Below are 21,400 nucleotides of genomic sequence, written 5' to 3' on the forward strand. Positions count from 1 at the left end.
GCAGGTGAGTGGAAGGGGAGGAAAAACTAACTGCCTGGAAAGGGGATTTCTCAATGCAGTTGAGACAGAGAGCTTCTTAACTCCCCCCAAGCCAACTGGTCAGTCACCAACTCTACTGTCGGGCTGGACTTTGAAATGAGGGCTGAGGTCAAGTACTGAGGTCAAGCATGGTGTTGGGCCATGCCCTCTCCATTCTCTGGGTCTCAGATTGGCTTCATGGTAAAACAGTGGACCGGGATTAAAAAAAAAAAAAAAAAAGAACACATAAAAGTACCAGAATCTTACTTTGGAGTTTCAGGAATAATATATTCATATACATCTCAAGTGTGGAGGAGTGGCAGGGTGGGACGTGGCCTCAGAGCCCCACCAGCTCACTGTTGCCTGGATTCACTCATCCCCACTTGCATTGCATCCCTTCTCCCTCTGGCTCATCCTAACACAGTTTGAAAACCACTGGCCTAGATAAGCTCTAAAGTCCCCTCCAGGTCTAGCATTCTGTGGTTCTGGTGCCTTCGGCACCAAAGTGACCTCAAATTGAAGGAGCAATTACAGGTTCTAGAACAGCACTGGCCAACAGAAATATGTAAACTGCATAAGTCAGTGGAAATTTTCTAATAGTCATAGTCTAAGAAGTAAAAACGAAACAGGTAAAATTCATTTTATTAACATATTTTATTTAACCCAAAGTATTCAAACTATAAACAATTCAATATGTAATGAATTTAAAAGTAATGGAGATATTTTACATTTTTTATATGACGTTTTCAAAATCCAGTGTGCATTTTAAACTTACAGCACATCTCAAATCAAACGTATCACATTTTAAGCATTAAACAGCCACATGTGGCAAGTGGCTACCTCACTGGAACACACAGATAAAGAACCTTAAATGCCTCAGAGCCTTTTCCTGAGTCCCAAGTGCACTTTACCCATGAATAAAGAGAAAGATGTGTATAGACCTCCTGTGTTCAAACTGACGGACAGTGAGACAGGCAGATGGGTCCGCTTCTGTTTCCTTCACCCACAGGTACTGCAGTGGTCTCCTCTTGCAGGGGATCCTTCTCCTCAGCCTTCCTCTAGGCCTAGAAATGTCACAGGATAGTTCAACAGGCTGGTCTCAGTGACCTCAACTGCTTGCCCCCTCACTTTTCTATCCCTCAGCTCATTCCCCACTTCTTGCTGATTTAATATCACCTTTATCCTGCAATTTCTTCTTGGTAAATTTTCTCTAAGCCTTTCTCTGCCTTAATTCTAGTACCTCCAGGAATCCACTTTGACCTTGAGTATTATTTTGAAAACTTGGCTCTCACCCAGTCCCAACCTGCTGCCATCACTTCCCACATACTTAACCATTTGCGTGAACATAAAGGCAGTCATTTAATTAATACATTTGTTTGACATTATCCGTATTATGTCTTATATGCTGGCTTAAGTTAGCTTCATCTTTTTGCTTTAACACATGGTGTTTTGCACTGAAAAAAACAATAAATATTTTTCTCATGATGTTTGTTTGTAGGAACAAAGAAATGGCTCGGTACAATCATGTTAGAACACTCAAATGCAGAGAAGATGCTTCACTGTTTCTTTGGGACTAAAACTGAACATTAAGGCTTTGCTGGTTATTTGTACACAGATCAGGTTCATAGCCATTGGCTGGTTGGTATTACAAATTTAAATCTAAGGGTAGTACTTCAGATACTATTTCCACATTTATGACTCAAAAAATGGAACAAAATCACCTCGTTTTGTACAAAAGAAGCTTAGAAGAGTAGTGACTAAAAAAAATCCATTTGTAATCTGTTTTTTTTCTACCACTGTAATTTGAGTATGAACTATACACTTAGAGATGCTTAATTTAAAAAATAATTACATCTTTGTATATGTTAATAACATATTTAGTCCATGTTTCAGGCTTGATAAATGATGAGGAATTTTGCCATCTTTCCCAATTTTTCATCCTGGATGGCTTAGATTCTTAGCCAACTAAATTATAATAATTCACCAGTTTGAAACTCTAATAAAATAATCATCTCATTCAATGAATTACATTTCTTTTTAAAGTTACTTTCCCCTTCTGGGCCTTGTAGAAAGGCTGTTAAGAACTATTCTGCAATTGTATAAATTCCTACTTTGTTTGGACTTAGATACTGATAGACACTGAGGTATTAGCATTAAATTCATAACTTATAGATCATACGTACTTTTAAATAGAGGGACCCTATTTGCTAAAGCAAAAAGACAATGCTTTTTTTTTTTTTTTTTTTTTTTACTGAATGCACTTTATCTGCAGAGGATCCTTTTTTTCTCCCCTGAGTGCTTGCACCAGAACTTTTTCCTTTTTCTTCTGAGCTGGGGTCTTACTATTTTATATATAAATAAATACAGTGACTCTGGATGAACAGATACAAGAGAAGAGAGTCAGAATCAGGACTTATAACCAGAACTCTCCAACCTTGAGTTAGTGAATATTTTTTCCAATACTCATCTATGGATAGGAAAAGGCAAGCTATTAAAGTTACAAATAGATCCAGGGTTAGAGCCTCTGGGAAGTTCTTTTCTGATTTCTGTGGAAATTATCCAGAATCCACCTTTCTTGGCCAGGACCTGCTGATCCCCAAAGGTGTAAGGATCAAATGGTGTACTTTAACCACTCATTAGTTATCATTAAGGGGTAATGTCTATGTGTGTTGGTGTGTGAGTCGGGGGGCGTGGGGCAACAAAAATGCTTTCCTGTTTAAGATGATTGCATGCATTTACTTCAGTCTGAAACACTGTCGTGAAACCCGGACTGTGTGTCTATGCATATATGGGAATATGAGAATATATATATATCCCCAGAGGTACCCAAAGGGATCTCTCAGCTCATTGAGCATAGCTGGTCAGCCGGCCAAGGTTTGGCATCTTCAGATTTCAGATCTGCACTTAAAGCCAATGACATGAATATGTCACTGCCACTTAGCTTGCTTATTAGGCTTGGATCCTGAAGTATGTCTCTAAACACCTTCAATCTGGTAAGAAGAAATCATAGTCAAAATATTCTCTAGCGCTCTCTGAGACAGGAGAGGGGGGAAAAGGAAAAAAAAAGCTCTATTTCTTTAGGGTTCCTTGATGCAAACTCTCTGCAGTTCATCTCATCTCCACTTCTTTTCGTACCCCAAGACTTTCCCGCAGTTTCCCTGATATTTTCCTGATGATGCACAGGCAGGCTCGCCATCCTCCCACCCCCTCTCCCCCCAGTCCAATCCCCTCTTCTGCCGCGCGCCTCAGCCGGCGACCACTCCGGCGAAAGTCGCGAGAACCAAGAGGGGAGCGCCGCCTTCACGACGCTCCGCCGGCCACACTCAGTCGGTTATTTACTCAGCTCCGGCTCCTTTCCGCCAGCCGCTGCTGTTCCAGAAGCTCCGGGCAGGCGGTCCTCGGCTCGCTGGGGCCCTACGCGGTGGCCGGTAACTGCCGAGGCGCGCGGGGAAGGCGGGCTGCGGGCCGGTGGCGCGCGGCTCTGAGGAGCGGGGCGCGGGGACCCTGCAGGCGGGGTGGGAGAGGGGGCGCGGGCGGGCAGAGGGCCAGGCCTGGGTGGCGGGGCAGACGCGCTGCAGGCCCCGGGACGCCCGGCCTAGGGGGTGGCTCCTGTGCCGCCCCTCGGGGCGCGCCCCCCGTAGCTTCTGGCCCGGGTCCAGGCCGCCGCCTCCAAGCAGCCCTCCGCAGCCCTGCCTTCGTGCTACGGGTGGAGCCCTGGTAGGCAGGCGGGGAAAGCGGGGGCGTGACCGGGGCGCAGATGTAGGAGAGCCAGAAGGCGCCGCGCCACCTCCGCGCCGGGTAGCAGTAGGGCAGCCGGAGGGGCAGCGACATCTGCGGGCGGGCGGCCGACGCTTCCTGGCGGCGCGGGGCCGAGGGGGTGGCCCCGGACGACTCGGGCCGCGACGAGGCTGGAGGGCCTCACTGCCCGTGGGCGGACGGCCGGCTCGCCAGGCGCCCCAGAGCCCAGGCCCCCAGCGCGTGGCCCCAAGCCGCGGACTGGAGAAGAAGCGACGCCCCTGGCCGCGTGCTCGCATGCATCCCCCCGCGCGGGTGGCTCGGCGACATCTGTGAATCTTGGGTTTATCAAGTCACGTCGAGCGACTCGGAGAACCTGTTTTTCCCGCTGGGGAGAGTGATCATTCTCGTTGCCACTTGCCTGTAGAAAGTTACTCCAACACGTTTGATCATCCGTCCAGAGTAAGAAGGGAAAAGAAATAGCGTGGTCTGTCCCGGGATGAGGGGACTTAGGGGGATCCCGCCAAGTGGGCAGAGCCAGTTTTAGCTGGAGCGGCGAGTCCAGCCCATTGACAATCCAGCTCCGGAAAGGGTTAACTGCATCCTGCCGGTTCGGTTTACATGTAAATAGAGAGCAGCTGCTCCGCGCGGGCCCCTGTTGGCCCTTTTAAGTTTTTGATTGGTTGCCAATGACATCACCGCCCGTGTTATAACACTGTGGACCCAAAGCGGCGTCGGATAAACCCTCCTTAAGGAGGCAAGGCCACGCCCTGGCTCCGCCCTCTCCAGCCACCCATTGGCCGCGAGCTGCTGCGAAGTAGCGGTTAGCTTTCTCTGGATTTCTATTGGTCCAACGCGCCGTCGGTCGGCAGCCGGCCCGCCCCCTCAGAACCTTACATTTACAGTGTAGCAAAAGAGAAAGTAACTATGTTGCTGCTGGAGATCAATGAAGCCAAGTGAGTGAGGGCTGAATGTGCGAATCCACAGCCGAAGCGGAGCGCCAGATAGTGGAGGGTTACACTTATTTATGAAGTAAGTGGAAGTCACCGTGGCTACTCCTGAGAGCCCGGGAGTGTAAGGCGGTGTGAGTGTGAGTGAGTATGTGCGTGTGTGTGTGTGTGTGTGTGTGGTGTGTGTTGCGATGCTCACGGAAGAGCCACAGCAGGTGAGGTTAAAGGGTTCCGGCTGTTGGCTCACGCTGCCCTGTGCGTTTACTCTCTCTGCAGTCTACTTAGATTGGGGGCGAGGAAAAAATGAGGTTTGTTGGGACGCTTTGCGGCAGTTTTAAATGCCAGGGACTTGTTAGTGCGCTATGTTGCGAAGGGGGATGTTAAGTTCCCCAGGAGTGGGGAAGGAGCATTCTCTAACCACTTCGTTTTCTTTCCAGCCCCTGACTAGAGGTGGAGGACGACTAGCGAGGGAGAGGGGATAGCTCAGTATTTCTCTGGGAGGTTTCCTAGGCTAGTCTGGATGGTTTCACGGGCAATATATATTTACGCCCGACCCTCTGCTGCAGGGATGCAGATCTCCTTATACACTCCGCGCGTGTGTGTGTGAGAGTGTGTGTGCGCCGCGCACTCCGTGTGGAGGTGGGGGTCCCAGCTTGTGTCTCCGTGAACACGCTCATGCGTCCCTTTCAAGGGAAATGGACTGTTGATCCTGGGAAGTACCCTACCAGGTAACACAATAGCAAAGACTTTCACTTCTTGGTCCAGCTGGGAAACAGTTATAGCTTCTGGAATAGTACTTGCTCTTCAAAAAATACTACGCAAAGGAGGGAGGGAAGGAGGGAGGGAGGGAGGGAGGGCAAGGGAGGAAAGAAGGGAGGGAAGAAAAGAGGAAGCGGGGAGAAAAGGGGTTGGATCCTTCTTGTCCATCCAAAGGTGGTGAGAGAAAGCTGAGTCGGTGGCGATCTGTGGATGTGATAGGTGCGTGCCCCTGTGTGTGTGAATGTGTGGATTCTGCCTGTGACACTTTGGCTCTGTGTCAGAGAGGGGTGACAGTCCTGTGTAGAGGGATGTTCGATGACATTTTCCCAGACATCTCTTAAAGTTCGTTTAGATGAGCTACTCTTGCATGGGGTTTGGGTTCTTTTCTGTGTGTATGTCTAATAGGAGAGGAGCCATCAGAGCCTGGGTGTGGAGTGCCCCTGTGCCTACGGGGAGGAAGGAACTGTCCCTTTGCACGCGCCCTCTCATGAGACAGGAGGTAGACCCCTGAGCAACTCTTTACTTCCCACAAGGACGGGCTCATTGGGAAGTCTTCTTAATGAATCCATCCTCTTGAAGAGGGGGGATATCTCTGTGGGATTGAAAGATGATGCATAGCGTCTGCCTCCCATTGAGAAGATCTCTAGGATGTGCCTGTGGGGAAAGAAGGAGGGAGGAGAGTTGAAGTGGTCCTTTTCTTAAAGGCAGAAGTGGAGGGGTGGTGCAGCAAGGGAGCCATCCAAGGGATGGATCTGCCAGAGTTGGGGTTTCCACACCTGGCTCCTTGGCTTGAGGCTTCATTCTAGGAGACTAGTTTGTAATGAAAGAGGAAATGCAGATTACTTTATAAGAGGCTAATTGGAAACATGGGAGGTTTTAATATGACTTTGTTGTGCTTTTCAAAGGACTCAGTAGAATGGAAAGTAAGAATAGCTGGCAGTTAAAGAGATTCACTTAGGGGGATGCTTTCATTTTGACGTGCAGAAAGTTGACATCCGCCCCTGATGTATATTTAGCTGCCGTATATTCCCGTGAGCCATGCCAGCACTCTTGGTCATTCCTTTGCCTTTGCAGTGGGTGAAGGAATTACATGGAAAGTATGCACGGGTGGACGCATGGGTCTTTCTCAGACGGTTGCATTATACTTCTGCCCAGGAGATGAGGCCCAGAAGAGTTGCCTCTTAAGAGCCTTCCCTTCTGTCTTCGGCTTTTCTAATTCTTTGTGCTTTTACCTTTTCTCAGGCTGAATTTGGATGTGGGTCCGTGACAGGTTGTGCATCAACATGTGCATAGACTTTACACCTAACCTTAGACTTATAGCAAGAACTGCGGGGTCCTCAGGTTTGCATCCTCTCTGAATCCATAGCAAGGAGCTTCAGGCTTTGAGAGTGACAGGATAAAGGGCACTTAGGACGACTTTGCTCAGAGGGATGCAAAGCCCCTTCCTAGGGATTGGATTCGACTGCCTTGTGTGTCACATGACTTTATTCTTTCTTTCCCCCCTCCCCTTCTTTACAGACTGTCTTGAGTTCTTCTTGAATTGCCAGTTTTCAGCCTCCTCATGCCTCCGTCTCCTTTAGACGACAGGGTAGTGGTGGCACTGTCTAGGCCTGTACGACCTCAGGATCTCAACCTTTGTTTAGACTCTAGCTACCTTGGCTCTGCCACCCCTGGCAGTACCAGCCACCCTCCTGTCATCGCCACCACCGTTGTGTCCCTAAAGGCTGCGAATCTGACGTATATGCCCTCATCCAGCGGCTCTGCCCGCTCCCTGAATTGTGGATGCAGCAGTGCCAGCTGCTGCACTGTGGCAACCTACGACAAGGACAATCAGGCCCCAACCCAAGCCGTTGCCGCCGGCACCACCACCACCACCACCATTGGAAGCTCTACCACCTGCCCGGCCAACCAGATGGTCAACAACAGTGAGAACGCAGGCTCTCTAAGTCCATCAGGTGGGGTGGGCAGCCCTGTGTCAGGAACCCCCAAGCAGCTAGCCAGCATCAAAATAATCTACCCCAATGACTTGGCAAAGAAGATGACCAAATGCAGCAAGAGTCACCTGCCGAGCCAGGGCCCTGTCATCATTGATTGCCGGCCCTTCATGGAGTACAACAAGAGTCACATCCAAGGAGCTGTCCACATCAACTGTGCCGATAAGATCAGCCGGCGGAGACTGCAGCAGGGCAAGATCACTGTCTTAGACTTGATTTCCTGTAGGGAAGGCAAGGACTCTTTCAAGAGGATCTTTTCCAAAGAAATTATAGTTTATGACGAGAATACCAATGAACCGAGCCGAGTGATGCCCTCCCAGCCACTGCATGTAGTTCTCGAGTCCCTGAAGAGAGAAGGCAAAGAACCTCTGGTGTTGAAAGGTAATGCCCCCACCCCCTTCCTGAGCGCAGTCCTGGTAAGCCTGCGGTCACTCTGGGTTTTCTCTTAGAAGTAACAGCATCCTCCTGCAAAAAAACAAAACAAAACAGAATTGCCTTTCTCCTTCTTGTCTTCCCTTCCGTGCCCTGTCAATTATTTTGGGGTTGGGAGAGAAACCCAGCAGCCTTGAACTGAAAGCCAGAAGATTTGGGCTCTGGTCTTGATTCACCTTCTCATTTGCATTGTGCAAGTCATTTCCCCTCTTGGAGACCGTTTTCTCCTCTTTCTCTAAAGGGGCTTTATGACACCAGATGGCATCTCCAGTCATGCCTGGTCTGGTAGTTCTAGTCCAGTCAAACTAGCTGGAAAGTTCTTGTCTCTCAGACTTAATCAAAGTTGATGGAACAGAGGAAACCGCAACTGTGGTGAACTACAAGTAAACCTCCAGGTACCAGTTTTTTTGTGGGAAGTGCTTCCTCTTTCTCACCACTCTGAAAGTGACCTTCAGGAAGGGCAGAGAGCCTTATTCGAAGGTCCCTCAGAAAGTATAAGTTCACCCCAAACATCCGTTACTCTGCCAAAGCTTCAAGGGACAGAGTCATTTTTATGAAATACTCCCCATCCCCGCATCGTTCCTTCTGGCGTCACCTGATGACTGTTGGCATCATGGCTCCTCCCAAGATGGGGTGGCGGGTCACTTGCCCCACTGAGCACAGAATAACTGGCAGGTCAGTGTCGCTGAGCCCTGGCAGCAGGAATTAATTGCTCCCTGGTCTCTGGGCTCTTTCCACACAGCATTGCATAACCTAGTAGTGGAGCCCGCATCCTGTATCCAACCCAGGTGTGCTTCTTTGCCCTTGGATGCCATCCTTTGGGGCACTGCACACCACGCTTCATCTTCGGTGTCTTCTGTCAGGGGGTAGTGGTGGTAGTGAGAGGCAGGCATCTTATTTCTTCTCTTCCCAAGTGTGTTGAGTCAAGGCATACAGTCTGGGCCACATCACCAGCCAGTCTCGTGCTGTGTGTGGACCAAAGACGTCGCTGGGTTCCCTTGAACACCTTGCATATTTAAATTGCAACAGACCATTGGGCTGAGCAAGTTAGTAGTTTTGCCTTTGTGGGCCAGCTCTGCCATTCTTCTTCTTGTCTTCCCAATGGTGCATTCTGCCTTTTGTTAAGCAGTGTTCTTAGAAATACAGTTCTGAATGTCTTTGACCTCATCCCCTCTGCTCACCTTTACTGCCCTCGAACCTGCTCTTGTTGGGCTCAGCTAGCACAAAAGTATGGCTTTCCTTGGCCTGGTGGGCCCTCAGGAAAAGGAGAACATTATGGAAGTTGCATCCAGAGAGTTCCCAGCAGCTCCCAGGTATTTTTTTTTGTTGCTGCTGATGGGTTTTCTTGGGGTTACAGATATGCTCAGATTTCCTCTGTGTACCCCTGAATTTTATTGTTTTGTATTCTTGTTTGGCTGACTTTGAGTGATTCCCAGTAGGTTTACCCAGCTAGCGTTCTGTCCCCGTGATCTTGGCTTGTCTCATCTTTTTTGGATGAGAAAATACAGTCTACAAACTTCCCATTTGTAATAGTTTGTCTTGGGGAGCCAAGAAGGGGAGAACCAATGCAATGATCTTGAGGGTAGTCTCTTGCTCATGTAGAGTAGATGTCATTGAGGGAAAGCAGACCTTTTGTGTATGTATGACCTGAGGACAGGCATCAAATAATCCACATGAAGATGACCCTGGACATGAACATAGGGTGATTAGGAAGAGGTGGAGATTCTACCCTCTACTTTGCAGTGGGCATTGCTGTGTATGAGTGTGGCTTGTCAATCACTGGGCAATGAATCTCCTAGGTGTTACTGATCAAAGTGGGGTTCCTTTCCCCCTCTCCGGTGGATGCAGCTGAGAGCTTGGGCAGCCCGCACTTGTTCCTCAGTGTCAGTGAGGAAGATTGCCTCAATGGGGCGGGGCTGAACATGCTGCTGACATCACCACTGGGTGCCTGGGAGGCCGCTGTGAGGACTCATCATTTTCGGGTTGGTGAGACACAGCGGCGGTCGACCTGGAAGACGCACTGGTGGTAGAGGTTGTATTATTTGTAGTTTGGGGGCTCTTTCTTCAAATATCTGGGAATTTTGTTGATATATGTAGTTCAGGAGCAAAAGGGTCAGTAATCTACTTTATTATTTTTGTCATTATTATTTTGGTCTCTTTTGGGGGAATGGCCTAAAATTGGGACCACGATGGGAAGGAAGGGAAAGAGATTGATATTCGAATGCCCCTAGCTACCCTTTCATCTGGGTAAACCAAAGGTTAATACCATAGCACCACTGAGGTGAAAAGTGGGGTGGGCGTCTCTCAGAAGGCATAGCCAGCAACTTCTCCTAGGTTCTTGAGTGGGTCAAGCAGACCATTCTGGTCTGGCTTCTCTGCTGAGGTTTATTTTAGTAACCCCCTCCATTAGTGATGTAAGATTTTATTTTAGCAGGAGTGGTGGTGGTACCATTTTGGAATGAGTGAGTTTTGAAGGGTAGATATGGGGTGGGGGTAGTTAGAATCGAAGGTCGAAACTTCTAAGGCTTCATTAATTTATTTTCAGAGATTTCAGTATAATCTCGGGTAATTTATGGCTGACCCATCTGATTCTCTGGTTTATGTTTGTAAACACCGGTTGCTACCCTCCCTGTCCAAGTTTTATGTCCCCCTCTTTCAATGCCATGTTCTCCATTTTTGGTGCTGCCTGTCAAGTAGAGCGGCTGCTCAGATACCATTTTAGTAATGCTGTGTCAGGTTGGGAAGAAACTGATCAGAGGCGCAGAAGCCCCTGGGATTAAGTTACTATTCTAATTTACAGTCCCGTCCCTGTTGTGACCTATGTCTGAATCTGTGTTTTATTCTCATCTTCCGAAGAATAAATGGCATCAGACCTGTGCTTCTATTCAACCTGGCAAAAATTGATCCAAATGAATAAATATTTAGAGACCTGCAAAGTCTTTGAAAGAATCACAAGCTGTTTTACACAAAGTTGAGGCTTAATGTGATTACTCACCCAACTCAATAAGGAGGCTAGACAGTTCTGGGTTTTTCAGAATGAGAGCTACCATCTTTGCTATGATGTTTATAAGGCTCCCTTTCTTTTTATCAAGGCTGTGTTCAGGGAAATAATTTGTCCTTTACCTATGTAGGAAAGGATAGTCTACTATCACCTCCTCTTTAAAGACAGTCTATGCCTTTAACATTGTTATTATGAAGTATTTCAAATATAGAGAAACACAGAAAAGCGTATCATGGGCACCCATATACCTAGTACCCAGATTAAACAATTATTAACACTTTCCCTATTTGCTGTCTCTTCTTTTCTTGGTTGTTGAAAGATTTTAGAGTATAGACAATATTTGACTGTATTTCAATATGTTTCAGGTTTAAACTTAATATTTTCAAATTAAGAAGGCTGGGAATATTGTATCGTATAGTATGGACAACATTTTCACTCCTAAACCCTGGTGTCATGTGCCCATTGTTGAGAGATTTTCCAGCTTGAAATTCCACTCTGACTAACTGGCTCTCAGGTCTATGGAGAAGCGTCACCACCACCCCCTCAGAGTGGGAGGTTTCCAGGCACCTCCTTGGGGGTCTCTAGTGCTCCTCTTCTAGGAGGGTCTGTCAGGGCCCGTGCCTGTACTTGCTCTGTGCTGTCACAAAACAAAGAGTGACTGATTGCTTCATCCTCCAGCAGGCCTGCCTCTGTATCAGAGACATTTATTGGGGGGAGGGAGGGAGAAGAGTGAGCATCAGTTCAGGAGGCTGATGTGTGGGGAAGATTCCATGACAGAGAGAGTGAGCTTCTTACGCTAGAAAACTTTCCTTCGCAGCTCCTGAAATGAGCAACATAGATGGCGCATGTTCCCATAGTCAAAAAGGGCTCTGAAGTAGACACTTGTAGGCAGTGCTGAGTCTGATGACAAGGTGAAGGTCTATGCTCAGAAATCAGAGACCCTGGGGAAATATTCTTTCTCTTTCCTGCTTTGTTTTGTGAGGGGAACAAAAGTCTTCCTCTTGTCTGGCAGGGATGTTAGGAGGATTTTTTTTTTTAAACAGGTGGAATAAGGGCATAATATATACTCACAAATGTGTTATTCTGAGCTTCTGTTGAATATCCAAACAGGCTGAATATTAGCCTTATAGCAAATGGTGGAGAGATTCAGGCAGGACTGGGGATCCAGCCTGTCTGGGCTCTAGTCTTGGCTCGCCCCTTACTAGCTCTGTGCCCTTGACTGATGGCTACTTCACTTACTTCCTTGCTTTCTTCATTTACCAAAAAGGATATAACAGTAGCTGTCTCATGGTGGTAGTTTAGATATTAAATGAATTGATGGGTACAAAGTGTCTAGAACAGTTCCTCATACAGGGTGAACACTCAGTACCTGTAGCTTAATATGATTACTGTTGGTCGAACAGAAATGATGGTATCAGTAAAAGTGCAATTTTAGCTCCTCTTCCAAAGGAGTGCAGATAACAAGCTAGGTATAGCTGTGCGTGTGTGTGTGTGTGTGTGTGCGTGTGTGTGTGTGTGTGTGTGTGGTGTTGCTAGGGCTTAAAAATAACTTGGTGACTGTTACCTAATTTAAGTAGCATACAGTTGGAGTGCCAAGTAATTACAAAGACGTGTTGGGTCAGGAGGCCAGAGTAATTTGGGCATATCCTCGAATTATTTATTTGTAGGGCAGTTTGTAAAAACGTGATGATAAATATGTCCAACGAATGTCCCATAACTAAATAATGAAAGTATAAAGCTATTAAGCGTTGCTTTTTCTGGCCTCTCATCAGGCTGATTTATTTTTGGAATAAGGATTGTAGTCTGACTATAAAAGGGGAGGTGGGAGGAGCGGGAGTGTGCTTCATCTTGAAAAGTTCTCGGAGCTTTGAGTTGTGATGAGATGGAAGGTGGAGGGAAAAGGAGGAAATGCATTGAAAGACCCTCTCATGTCTTTAAGTCTTGAACCCTCCCCTGAATTGGTTCACATTTGCCTATACCCTCTCTAAGCTTTTGGATGTACTATTCTGCTTCCTAACTGAAACTGAAAAGCTGTTCCCTGTTCACTGTGTGTTCAGCAGAGTGGCGTTTAGCTCACATACACCTGAGCTCCAATCGAGGCTTTTTCGGCTGACCAGCTAGAGGTGTCCTTAGGCAACTCAGGTTACCCCTCTGAGCCCGTTTCTCTTCATTGTACAACAGGGATAATTCCAACATCAAGAATGAACTCAGACAATGTAAATAGAGTGTCTGGCATGTAGATCGATCTCAGTAAATCAGGTCCCTGGGCTCTGCTCTCCTACCCCCCATGGCCTTTCAGAACTTCTTCCATAAGCCTGGGTGGGGGGGCGGGAGGGGAATGGGCCCTTGTTCTGAGCACAGCACTAGGGCGCATGTTAAGTAGGAACCACTTGTCCTCAACCATTCAGATCAGTTAAGTTAACCATCTGGCTTCTCAAGGACAAGTTCAAGAAACTCCTCTCCTAGCAGCGGTAGATGATGCTTTTAGATGAGAAAAAGCAGGGTAGAGGAAGGGAGATTTGGCAAAATCACAGGAGCAGAAACACTCTCTACCACGCAGCCTTGTGGTGCCTGTGCTCTCAGGAGCTGGCGTGTGCCTCTGACCAGGAGCTGCCCCTGCTTCCTTCATCTCAGTGTTAGTGGCAGCCAGGCTCTCCCTGGCTCAGCATTGCTGAGGAGGAGTATGGGCATAGAAATGTGTTGCTTTGTAGTCCCTAGGCGATTGTTTTTTTAAAGATTTTTTTAAAGATTTTTTTTTTTTTCTTGATGTGGACCACTTTTAAAGTCTTTATTGAATGTGTCACAGTGTTGCTTCTGTTTTATGTTTTGGTTTTTTGGCCACAAGGCATGTGGGATCTTAGCTCCCCAACCAGGGATTGAACCTGCACCCCCTGAATCGGAAGGTGAAGTCTTAACCACTGGACCACCAGGGAAGTCCCTTCCCTAGGCAATTTAATTCTAGTAGGTAGATAAAGGTACACGACACACAAGGGGCAGAAATTCTAATCCCAGGAGAGGTCATGTCACCTCTTCTGAACTCAGGTACCTCAGGTTTTAGAATAGGAAGGGGCCTTAGAGGTCACCTAGTCCAAGAGTCTTCACTGAAGGCTGTTCCTTGGAATCACCTGGGGCAATTTAAAACCTGGGATGCTCAGTTCCCACTTCCAGAGATTCTCATTAAACTGGTCTGGGGTCCAGCAGGAACATCAAGACTTTTAAAAGCTCCCAGGTGGGGCTTCCCTGTTGGCGCAGTGGTTGAGAGTCCGCCTGCCGATGCAGGGAACACGGGTTCGGGCCCCGGTCCGGGAAGATCCCACATGCCGCGGAGCGGCTGGGCCCATGAGCCATGGCCGCTGATCCTGCGCATCCGGAGCCTGTGCTCCGCAACGGGAGAGGCCACAACAGTGAGAGGCCCGCATACCACAAAAACAAAAACAAAACAAAACAAACAAACAAACAAAAGCTCCCAGGTGGTTCTAACGTGCAGCGAACTTTGGGAACCATCCATCTCGTCCAGTCTTCTCATTATGCAGTTACAGAATTGGGGCCTAGAGAGGTTTATGGCTCATCCAAGGTCACATGCATGATTAATTTCAGAGCCTTAGTGCAAAAAATAGGTCTTGCCAGGTTGATATGTTGATTATGTGTGTGTGCGTGTATTATTATCTAATGATAACAGTATCTATTGTATAGCATACAAAGTAAGCTAATATATTTAATCAATCATTTTGAGTATTGCTACCTTTTTTCTTGAATTTTGAGATTTCAGTCCAGAAGTATAAGGACCTAAGTCGTTTTTTCACTGTTGTGGCCTCTCCCGTTGCGGAGCACAGGCTCCGGATGCGCAGGCTCAGCGGCCATGGCTCACGGACCTAGCCGCTCCGCAGCATATGGGATCTTCCCGGACCGGGGCACGAACCCGTGTCTCCTGCATCGGCAGGCGGACTCTCAACCACTGCACCACCAGGGAAGCCCAGGACCTAAGTCTTTTGAAACCAGCAGACTCATGGTCCTGATATTTAACTGGATCATAGACATATGAGACAAATGTTAATGATGTTAATCCCATCTTCTAGGGAATTTAATGGTTTCAGGAAGAGCTGGAAAACATTTATCAAAATGCGCCCCTGTACCCAAGTGTTTCAGGTTTCTAGGGACTTTTGGGTCTCTTGGGTTCCACAGATGTACAGCCTTGTGGGTACAGGAGATTCATTCATTTTTTTTCAACAAATATTACTGAATGCCTTCTATGCTAGGCACTGGTCTTCAGGCTGAGGCATCTGCCATCATAACTCTGATACTCTAAATGTTAGAATGAGAGCGTATATATGGACCAGGCTAGTATTCCAAATTCTTTCCACCTTGAAGATCATGTACCTGTTCAGATTCTTCAGCCTCTACTGCTATACAGTCTTGTTTAGGGAGCAGTTTATCTTTAGGAAATATCATTCTCCTGGGAAGTACATGTTTGTGTGGCCTTTGGCTTTTTTCTTCTTCCTTTTTCCCTTTCAAGATAGAGTCTGGCCTTTTCTAAGCACATCGTGTGGGCAAACAGAATTTCTTTCTGAAGTCTTGATCCGAACAGAATTTTATTTTTTATTTGTCGGTTTTTTAATGGAAAAGGAAACATACATTCTGTCTCTGCCTCAAGAAGCTCAGGGCTGACAGGCCTCCTCTGTGCATTGGAGTGGAACTTTGTAATTTGAACCTCACTAATTTGGGACATGTTGCTGATAGAGACAAGACCTGTGTTTATTTTTCCCTGCATGCTCTCTATGAAAAGAGGACATGCTAAGCAAACAAACACTGTAAATGGTATTTCAAAGACAAGGTTTTGGCTAGCTTAGGAAAAAAAAAAAAGTTTGAGAGTACAATTAAAAACCACTCTCAGGGACAGGGCTGGAATGAAAACACGAGTGTCTGTCATTTCGAAGCCTGTGCTATTTCCCCTAAACCATGTGGGTTTCTCTTGGGCAAATTTTCTGTGGCTATTATGTATCCATGTACTATATACTCTATATTAATATCATATAACCTTACTAATTCAGAAAAATGGGAGGGAAGAGAAAAGAATAAGTATGAACCACAGCCTGAATTTTATTGTAGAACATTTCAAAATATACATTTTATATTCATGTTGATGTAGTGTCCTTTCTAATTATGAAGTCTTTGACTCTAGATGTTTTCATCCATAAGCTAAGAGGAAGGTCTTAGCATCCTTTTTTTCTCAGCCTATTGCCTGTATCATCTATTATTACTTAAAAGTTGGGGGGAATATATATACCACTCCCCCCGCCCCAACAAGACCCATATTTTATGGAACTTAAAGGAAAAGGAAACTTGAGCCTATGCTTTTGGATAAAGAAATGAGCTGTGCAGCTTGGTCTTTTCATATAAGATAAAGGCTATTACCCCGTGCTCCGCCTCTGGCAAAGGGCAAAATCACTATCAGGAAGAAAAGGTTTGCAGGTTCATCACATTATCCATCTCGCCTTAATGCTTTATTTGTGGTGAGGGCCTCCTCATCGTGTGTTTTGCCCCCCTAAGACTGGAATTTCATGGAAAGCAAAACAAAGCTAAACTCTTCCTAACAGAGGGTTTGGTTTTCTTTGTCTTCCCACCCGGTGGACCCCCGTCAGGCATCTGTTGCCCAATTCTCAATCAAGTAAATAGATGAAGCTGCCTGATCCAAGGGGCAGTGTCAGGCTGTCCTCCCCTTGAGGAGCGTAAGCTTCTCCCGTTATGATGTGAGCTCAAGTGATTTTATTTTGTGTCCCTGGGTAAGGAGGCTGTCACCACTCTGTGGCAGAACATGACTGTCCAGTGCTTTACTACTTGATGCTTATTCTATGGGAGAAATACTCCCCCATTCTTTGCATCGTGGCCCCGGGGTCCACTACTCCTGGGCTAAATATCACCAGCTGTTTCTACTGGCAAGTGGGAAATAAAAACAGATTGGGGGGAGAGGAAGTAGGAACAGGGGTATAGAGGGAGCAGGGCGGTGTGAGGGCAGAGGGTCCTCTCAGAGGCAGAGGCAGCACCTTCCTGCTCTTGCACTGAAGTCCTGGGTTCCAGTTTTCAAGACTGAATTACTGTCATTAGTTATTACAGCGTGTTTGTGTCCCTCTTAAAATAATAAGATGAGACAGACTTCTAAGGGGAGCTTCCTTGATGGGATAGAGGACAGTTTCTTGGGTCTTGTATATCCAGTCTTACTAAATAGCATATTTTTATGATAAGATTTATAAGAACGCTCTGATGGTTCTCATGAAGTGATATTCTACTCTGACCGTGGAACACCATTTAATCACATATAACTACTCTGGGTCTGACCAACCTATCATCCTCAAAATTAGAAAATTAGTTTCCAGATAGTTTGGGGAAAAAAAATACAAGAGATTGACTGCTTTCTATGTGCTGGGCATTGGGCTGTCACATACATGTCTTACTTAGCTCTCAGCACAACTTGTTGAGGGAGGTTTTCGATTCCCAGTTTTACAGAAGAGGAATCGGAGGAGGAGATTCAATATTTCTCCCCCCAGATTATTAACCAGTGAGTTGCAGAACAAGTATTATAACCCAGTTCTAAGGATCTCAAAGGCCAAGTTCTTTCCAGGCTGGCCACATGTTTATTTACAAGTGCACTGTATATCTCATTCCTTAGGGTCACTTTGTGCTTTATCTACGAGGTGTCCTTGGTTACGATACTTAGCCCACTGCCCATTTTCTTGTACCTCCTCAACTGAAAATTCCAGTGCTAAGAGTGGCTGACTGTGTCCTCAACGAAGAGCTGGCTTTCCAATGACCTCACCCTGAATTATATCACGGCTTTTGGAAACTTCAAATTTTGGTCATGGCAGAGAATTTTAACTAGAGCAACCAATCAATGAAACAAATGTTTGAAACCCGCAACGATTATTTCTAGCATTTATGAAACGTTTGCTGTCTGAGTGGACTCTGTGCTCAGACCATTATGTCTCATGATGACATTCCAGTCTACATATGAGTGACTGAGACTCAGAGAGATCCAGGCACTTGTCAAGGTCACTCAGCTGGTACCTGGTAGCGACTGGGCATAGTGCTCTGAGGCTTCTGCTCCATGTATTTCCAATGTGGAGAACTTTAGAATGCTTTCTCCTAGTAGCCTGTGGATAGGAGAATGATGCTTCCTTCTTTTGCCCATATTAATATACTTCCTTTCTAGAGTGGGAAGTAGATAAGTGAGAAGGAAGACAGGTATGAACTTATATTTAGTGAATAAGAAGGAATGTCTGATGGGTATGTATGACTACATCCCAAAGACTCTAAGATCCAATGATATTTGATTGCTTATGTTTTATAATCATTATCCGTTCTATTAGTGTGGATAATATATTAAATATGGGGTTTCTTTTCCCCCTCAAGTGTGTGAAGAAAGAATTTCAAGTTGGTTATCATTACCTTTGGGAAAGTGAATTCTCTGGGATAAGTGAAAAAGAATGTTATCCAACTATTTATTAACTGTGGCTTTCATCTTCTGCTTTCCTCTCCTTATCTTTCTTCTTCCTCTCTATAGTCTAAGCCTCCAAATACAGCTCAGGTAATCTGGGAGTGTGGCAGGGACAGAAGGTAGAGAAAGCATGATTAACACCCTTGAAGGATAGCAGGATGGACCCCTGGGAACCCTGTGCTTGAAGTAGTATTCATTCAGACAGATTATTGAGTATTTGTTTCAACTGTCCCATTTTACAGATATGGAAGCTGATTACTTACCCGAGAGCACATAAGTAGCTGGTAGCAGAACTGGCATAGAAGCCATGTTTCCTAACTCTCTGTACAGTAATTATCTTTTAAATCCCAGTGGGAGTATAATCCTTTGGTTTGAATTTGAGTTGTTATTAAATAAGCAAATCTTGTGGGTCCAAGTGTTTGGCCAGGTTGCTTCATGTTTTCTTTCCCTTCCCCTTTGTAACAAGGTGATTAAGTGACTTCTGATTTGCATTTGTATTCAGCTTTCCTATTAGAAATTTGTATCTTTTCTAGCAGAGGGAATATAGTAAATTAACAGCACAGATTCTAGAACCAGACTGCTGAGTTTGAATCCTAACTTCATCACTTATTAATAGCATGAAGTTGAGCGAAATGTTTGGTGTACCTCAGTTTTCCTATCCATAAAATAGGGAGGGTAATGACAATTTTCTCATGGGATTGAGGACTAAATTAGATAATTTGTATACAATGCCAGGCACGTGATAGCTAACGTATATTACAAATGTACCATAATCATATCATATATCTGCAATAAAAATTCATCACCATATATTTATCTCCAAGGGATGAATGAGTAATAGATACAGTCAACTGAATTGACATCACCACTGGTGCAGTGTGAAGTAGAAACAACTCTGATGCTTGGTAGATTATGTTTTGTTTAAAGGTTTGGAAAAACCTAGTGTTTCTACTGGGGTGCATAGATAACTACATAAGGACTTTTTTCTGAATCAGCACCATACTGGAAAATAATACTGTTTCTATGTAAGGAAATCTTATAAAATCAAGTGTTAGCAAAGACTCAATTATATACCCATTGTTGGACTATTAAGAAAATTTTAGAAAGAAAAATTACATGACATACTAATCTCCCTGACTGGCTTAGTTTCACTTTTACATATTCTCTGCATTCTTTACCCATATTTGTGCATATTTTGCAGAGTTTTTCATACAGAAACTGAAATTCATTTTCACTTTATATTGCAAGTACTTTTGCTTCCTGTATAGTCATCATAGGTTCTCTCTGAATGTTATAACATGTCTTGTTTTATGGGATGTATCACATTTTACTTAACACATTTGCCTGTTCATGAAGTTAAGATCGTTTCCAGGTTTTTGATATTGTAACCTCTGGAGGGAATCCCTTGTTTGGGAGCTTCTCTACTTTTCCACTGAGGAATGGAAGCTCGGGGCCAGGCCCCTTGGGTTTATTTCCCCCCTCCCCTAATCCCCGTTCATTTTTTCATTCCTGCTTTTCTCTTCAGAAAACAAGCTCCAATGCCCTACTTAAGTTATTGGTTTGTACGAAAGTCTTTATCTTTCATCACAGATCTTTGCACAAATTCCGATTGTGTGTGCAACACACATGCCCTGAGGCGTGTGCTGTAAATCTCCGGCTTCTGCATTGGTGCTCAGAGTGAGGAAGTGTCGAGGCCCCATTCAGCACTATTAAAAACCAGAAGCTACTGTGGAAGTGAAGGATCTGGCAGGGCCAGTGCCACCTTGTTTCATAAATCTGAGTCACTCCCAGTTTGATGCTGTTGATAAGATGCTTTGAAAGGGACAGCCTTGTGAATAACAACAGAGACAGTTAGATTTTGTGAGGTGTTAAGAGGTGTTTGTGCCCCTACCCCTTTCCCCCCTTTTTTTAAACCCTGGGGTTTTAGTGCAGTGCTGAAGTCTTCTGAGTGCTTAAGCAGTCAAAAGAATACATCAGGATGGAGAGACTGTTCCCATTAGTTCTTTTTGCCAAATTAAGGTAAAATGCCCTTTAAATAGGAGCTAATTCTCTGACAGATAATTAGCTTGTCTTTCTTGATGAAGTATGTGAATTGGGTTGAGTTTGTTATCATTAATCTTGCATATTATGTAAAAATGCATTTGTCTGGCCTTACTAGGTGAATCTCTTCATTCCTACCTTAAGGGTGGCTTGGAACCTTCACCCTCGCTCCATTGAGAATGGACTGAATTAGATGAATGACAGGGCGATGGGCAGCTCTTGGTTATAAAAGTTGGGAGAAGCTGAAGGTGGGGGCACCAGTATTCAAAGAGACAGAGTTTGCCTATTAATATCTGCATCTTTTTTTTTTTTTTTAAAAAGACACTTTGATTATGTTTTGGGTCCTGAGAATCAGATGCTACAAAGCTACCTGAATAATTACCTTGAAATCAATCTCCTGCTCATGACATTCTTCTGGATTTACAATGTGGAGCATTTTCCAGGAAGTGAAGAGTGGGGCGATTGGCAGGTGCACTTGCTGGTGTCTGGGCGGTGATGCTGGGAGGTGGCCTGAGGGGGAGCGGAGGGGCTGCTCAGTGACTTCATGAGTCAAAGCTCCTCCCTGCAGTTCTTCTTCCTCCCCACCCCCCAGCCATTCAGAGTTCCTTGAGACTCCCCATCTGGCTGCTTTCAGGGCTTCTTTTCCCATTGAAAGCTATTGTCCATGGTTACTCGATTTTGCCAGTATCAAAACGTGTGTTGGGGAGATGGAATTTGGGAATAAAAGAGCACACTGTGGATAATTCATCCAAGAGCCTCTCTCCTCCAAGTTGAAGTGTTTCTTTTCCAGAGAAGAGAATGTCTATTTGCTGTTCTGTGGGAGCTGCCTGACACACGGTTTAGAGCACCTTAGAGTTTAGGCCTTGGTCACTGCCTCTACACGTGTGTGCGCATGTGCACGCACACACATTTTAGGGAACATCTGTAAAATGGGCACTGAGCATTAACTCATTTAATGAAGATAACAGTAGTCACCTGTATC

At 45.6% G+C, this 21,400-nt stretch overlaps 1 protein-coding gene across 3 annotated transcripts in view; it reads left to right on the forward strand.

Annotated features, from left to right (window-relative positions):
• Window positions 1-739: 739 nt before the first annotated feature.
• DUSP10 (dual specificity phosphatase 10) overlaps window positions 740-21,400 on the forward strand; it is a 43,549-nt gene continuing 22,888 nt past the window's right edge. Inside the window, exons 1-2 of one of the 3 annotated variants that reach the window (XM_082616581.1) lie at window positions 740-3,446; window positions 6,981-7,837. In XM_082616581.1, coding sequence (XP_082472707.1) covers window positions 7,024-7,837 — 814 coding nt within the window. In that variant the 5' untranslated portion in view covers window positions 740-3,446; window positions 6,981-7,023. Of the gene's footprint in view, window positions 3,447-4,143; window positions 4,216-4,673; window positions 4,786-6,980; window positions 7,838-21,400 lie in introns of those variants that run through there. The other 2 variants (XM_082616582.1, XM_082616580.1) reach the window with 2 other exon arrangements.

Source organism: Mesoplodon mirus (genome assembly GCF_964341445.2).
Source record: "Mesoplodon mirus genome assembly, chromosome: 3".
Classification (NCBI taxonomy): Eukaryota; Metazoa; Chordata; class Mammalia; order Artiodactyla; family Ziphiidae; genus Mesoplodon; species Mesoplodon mirus.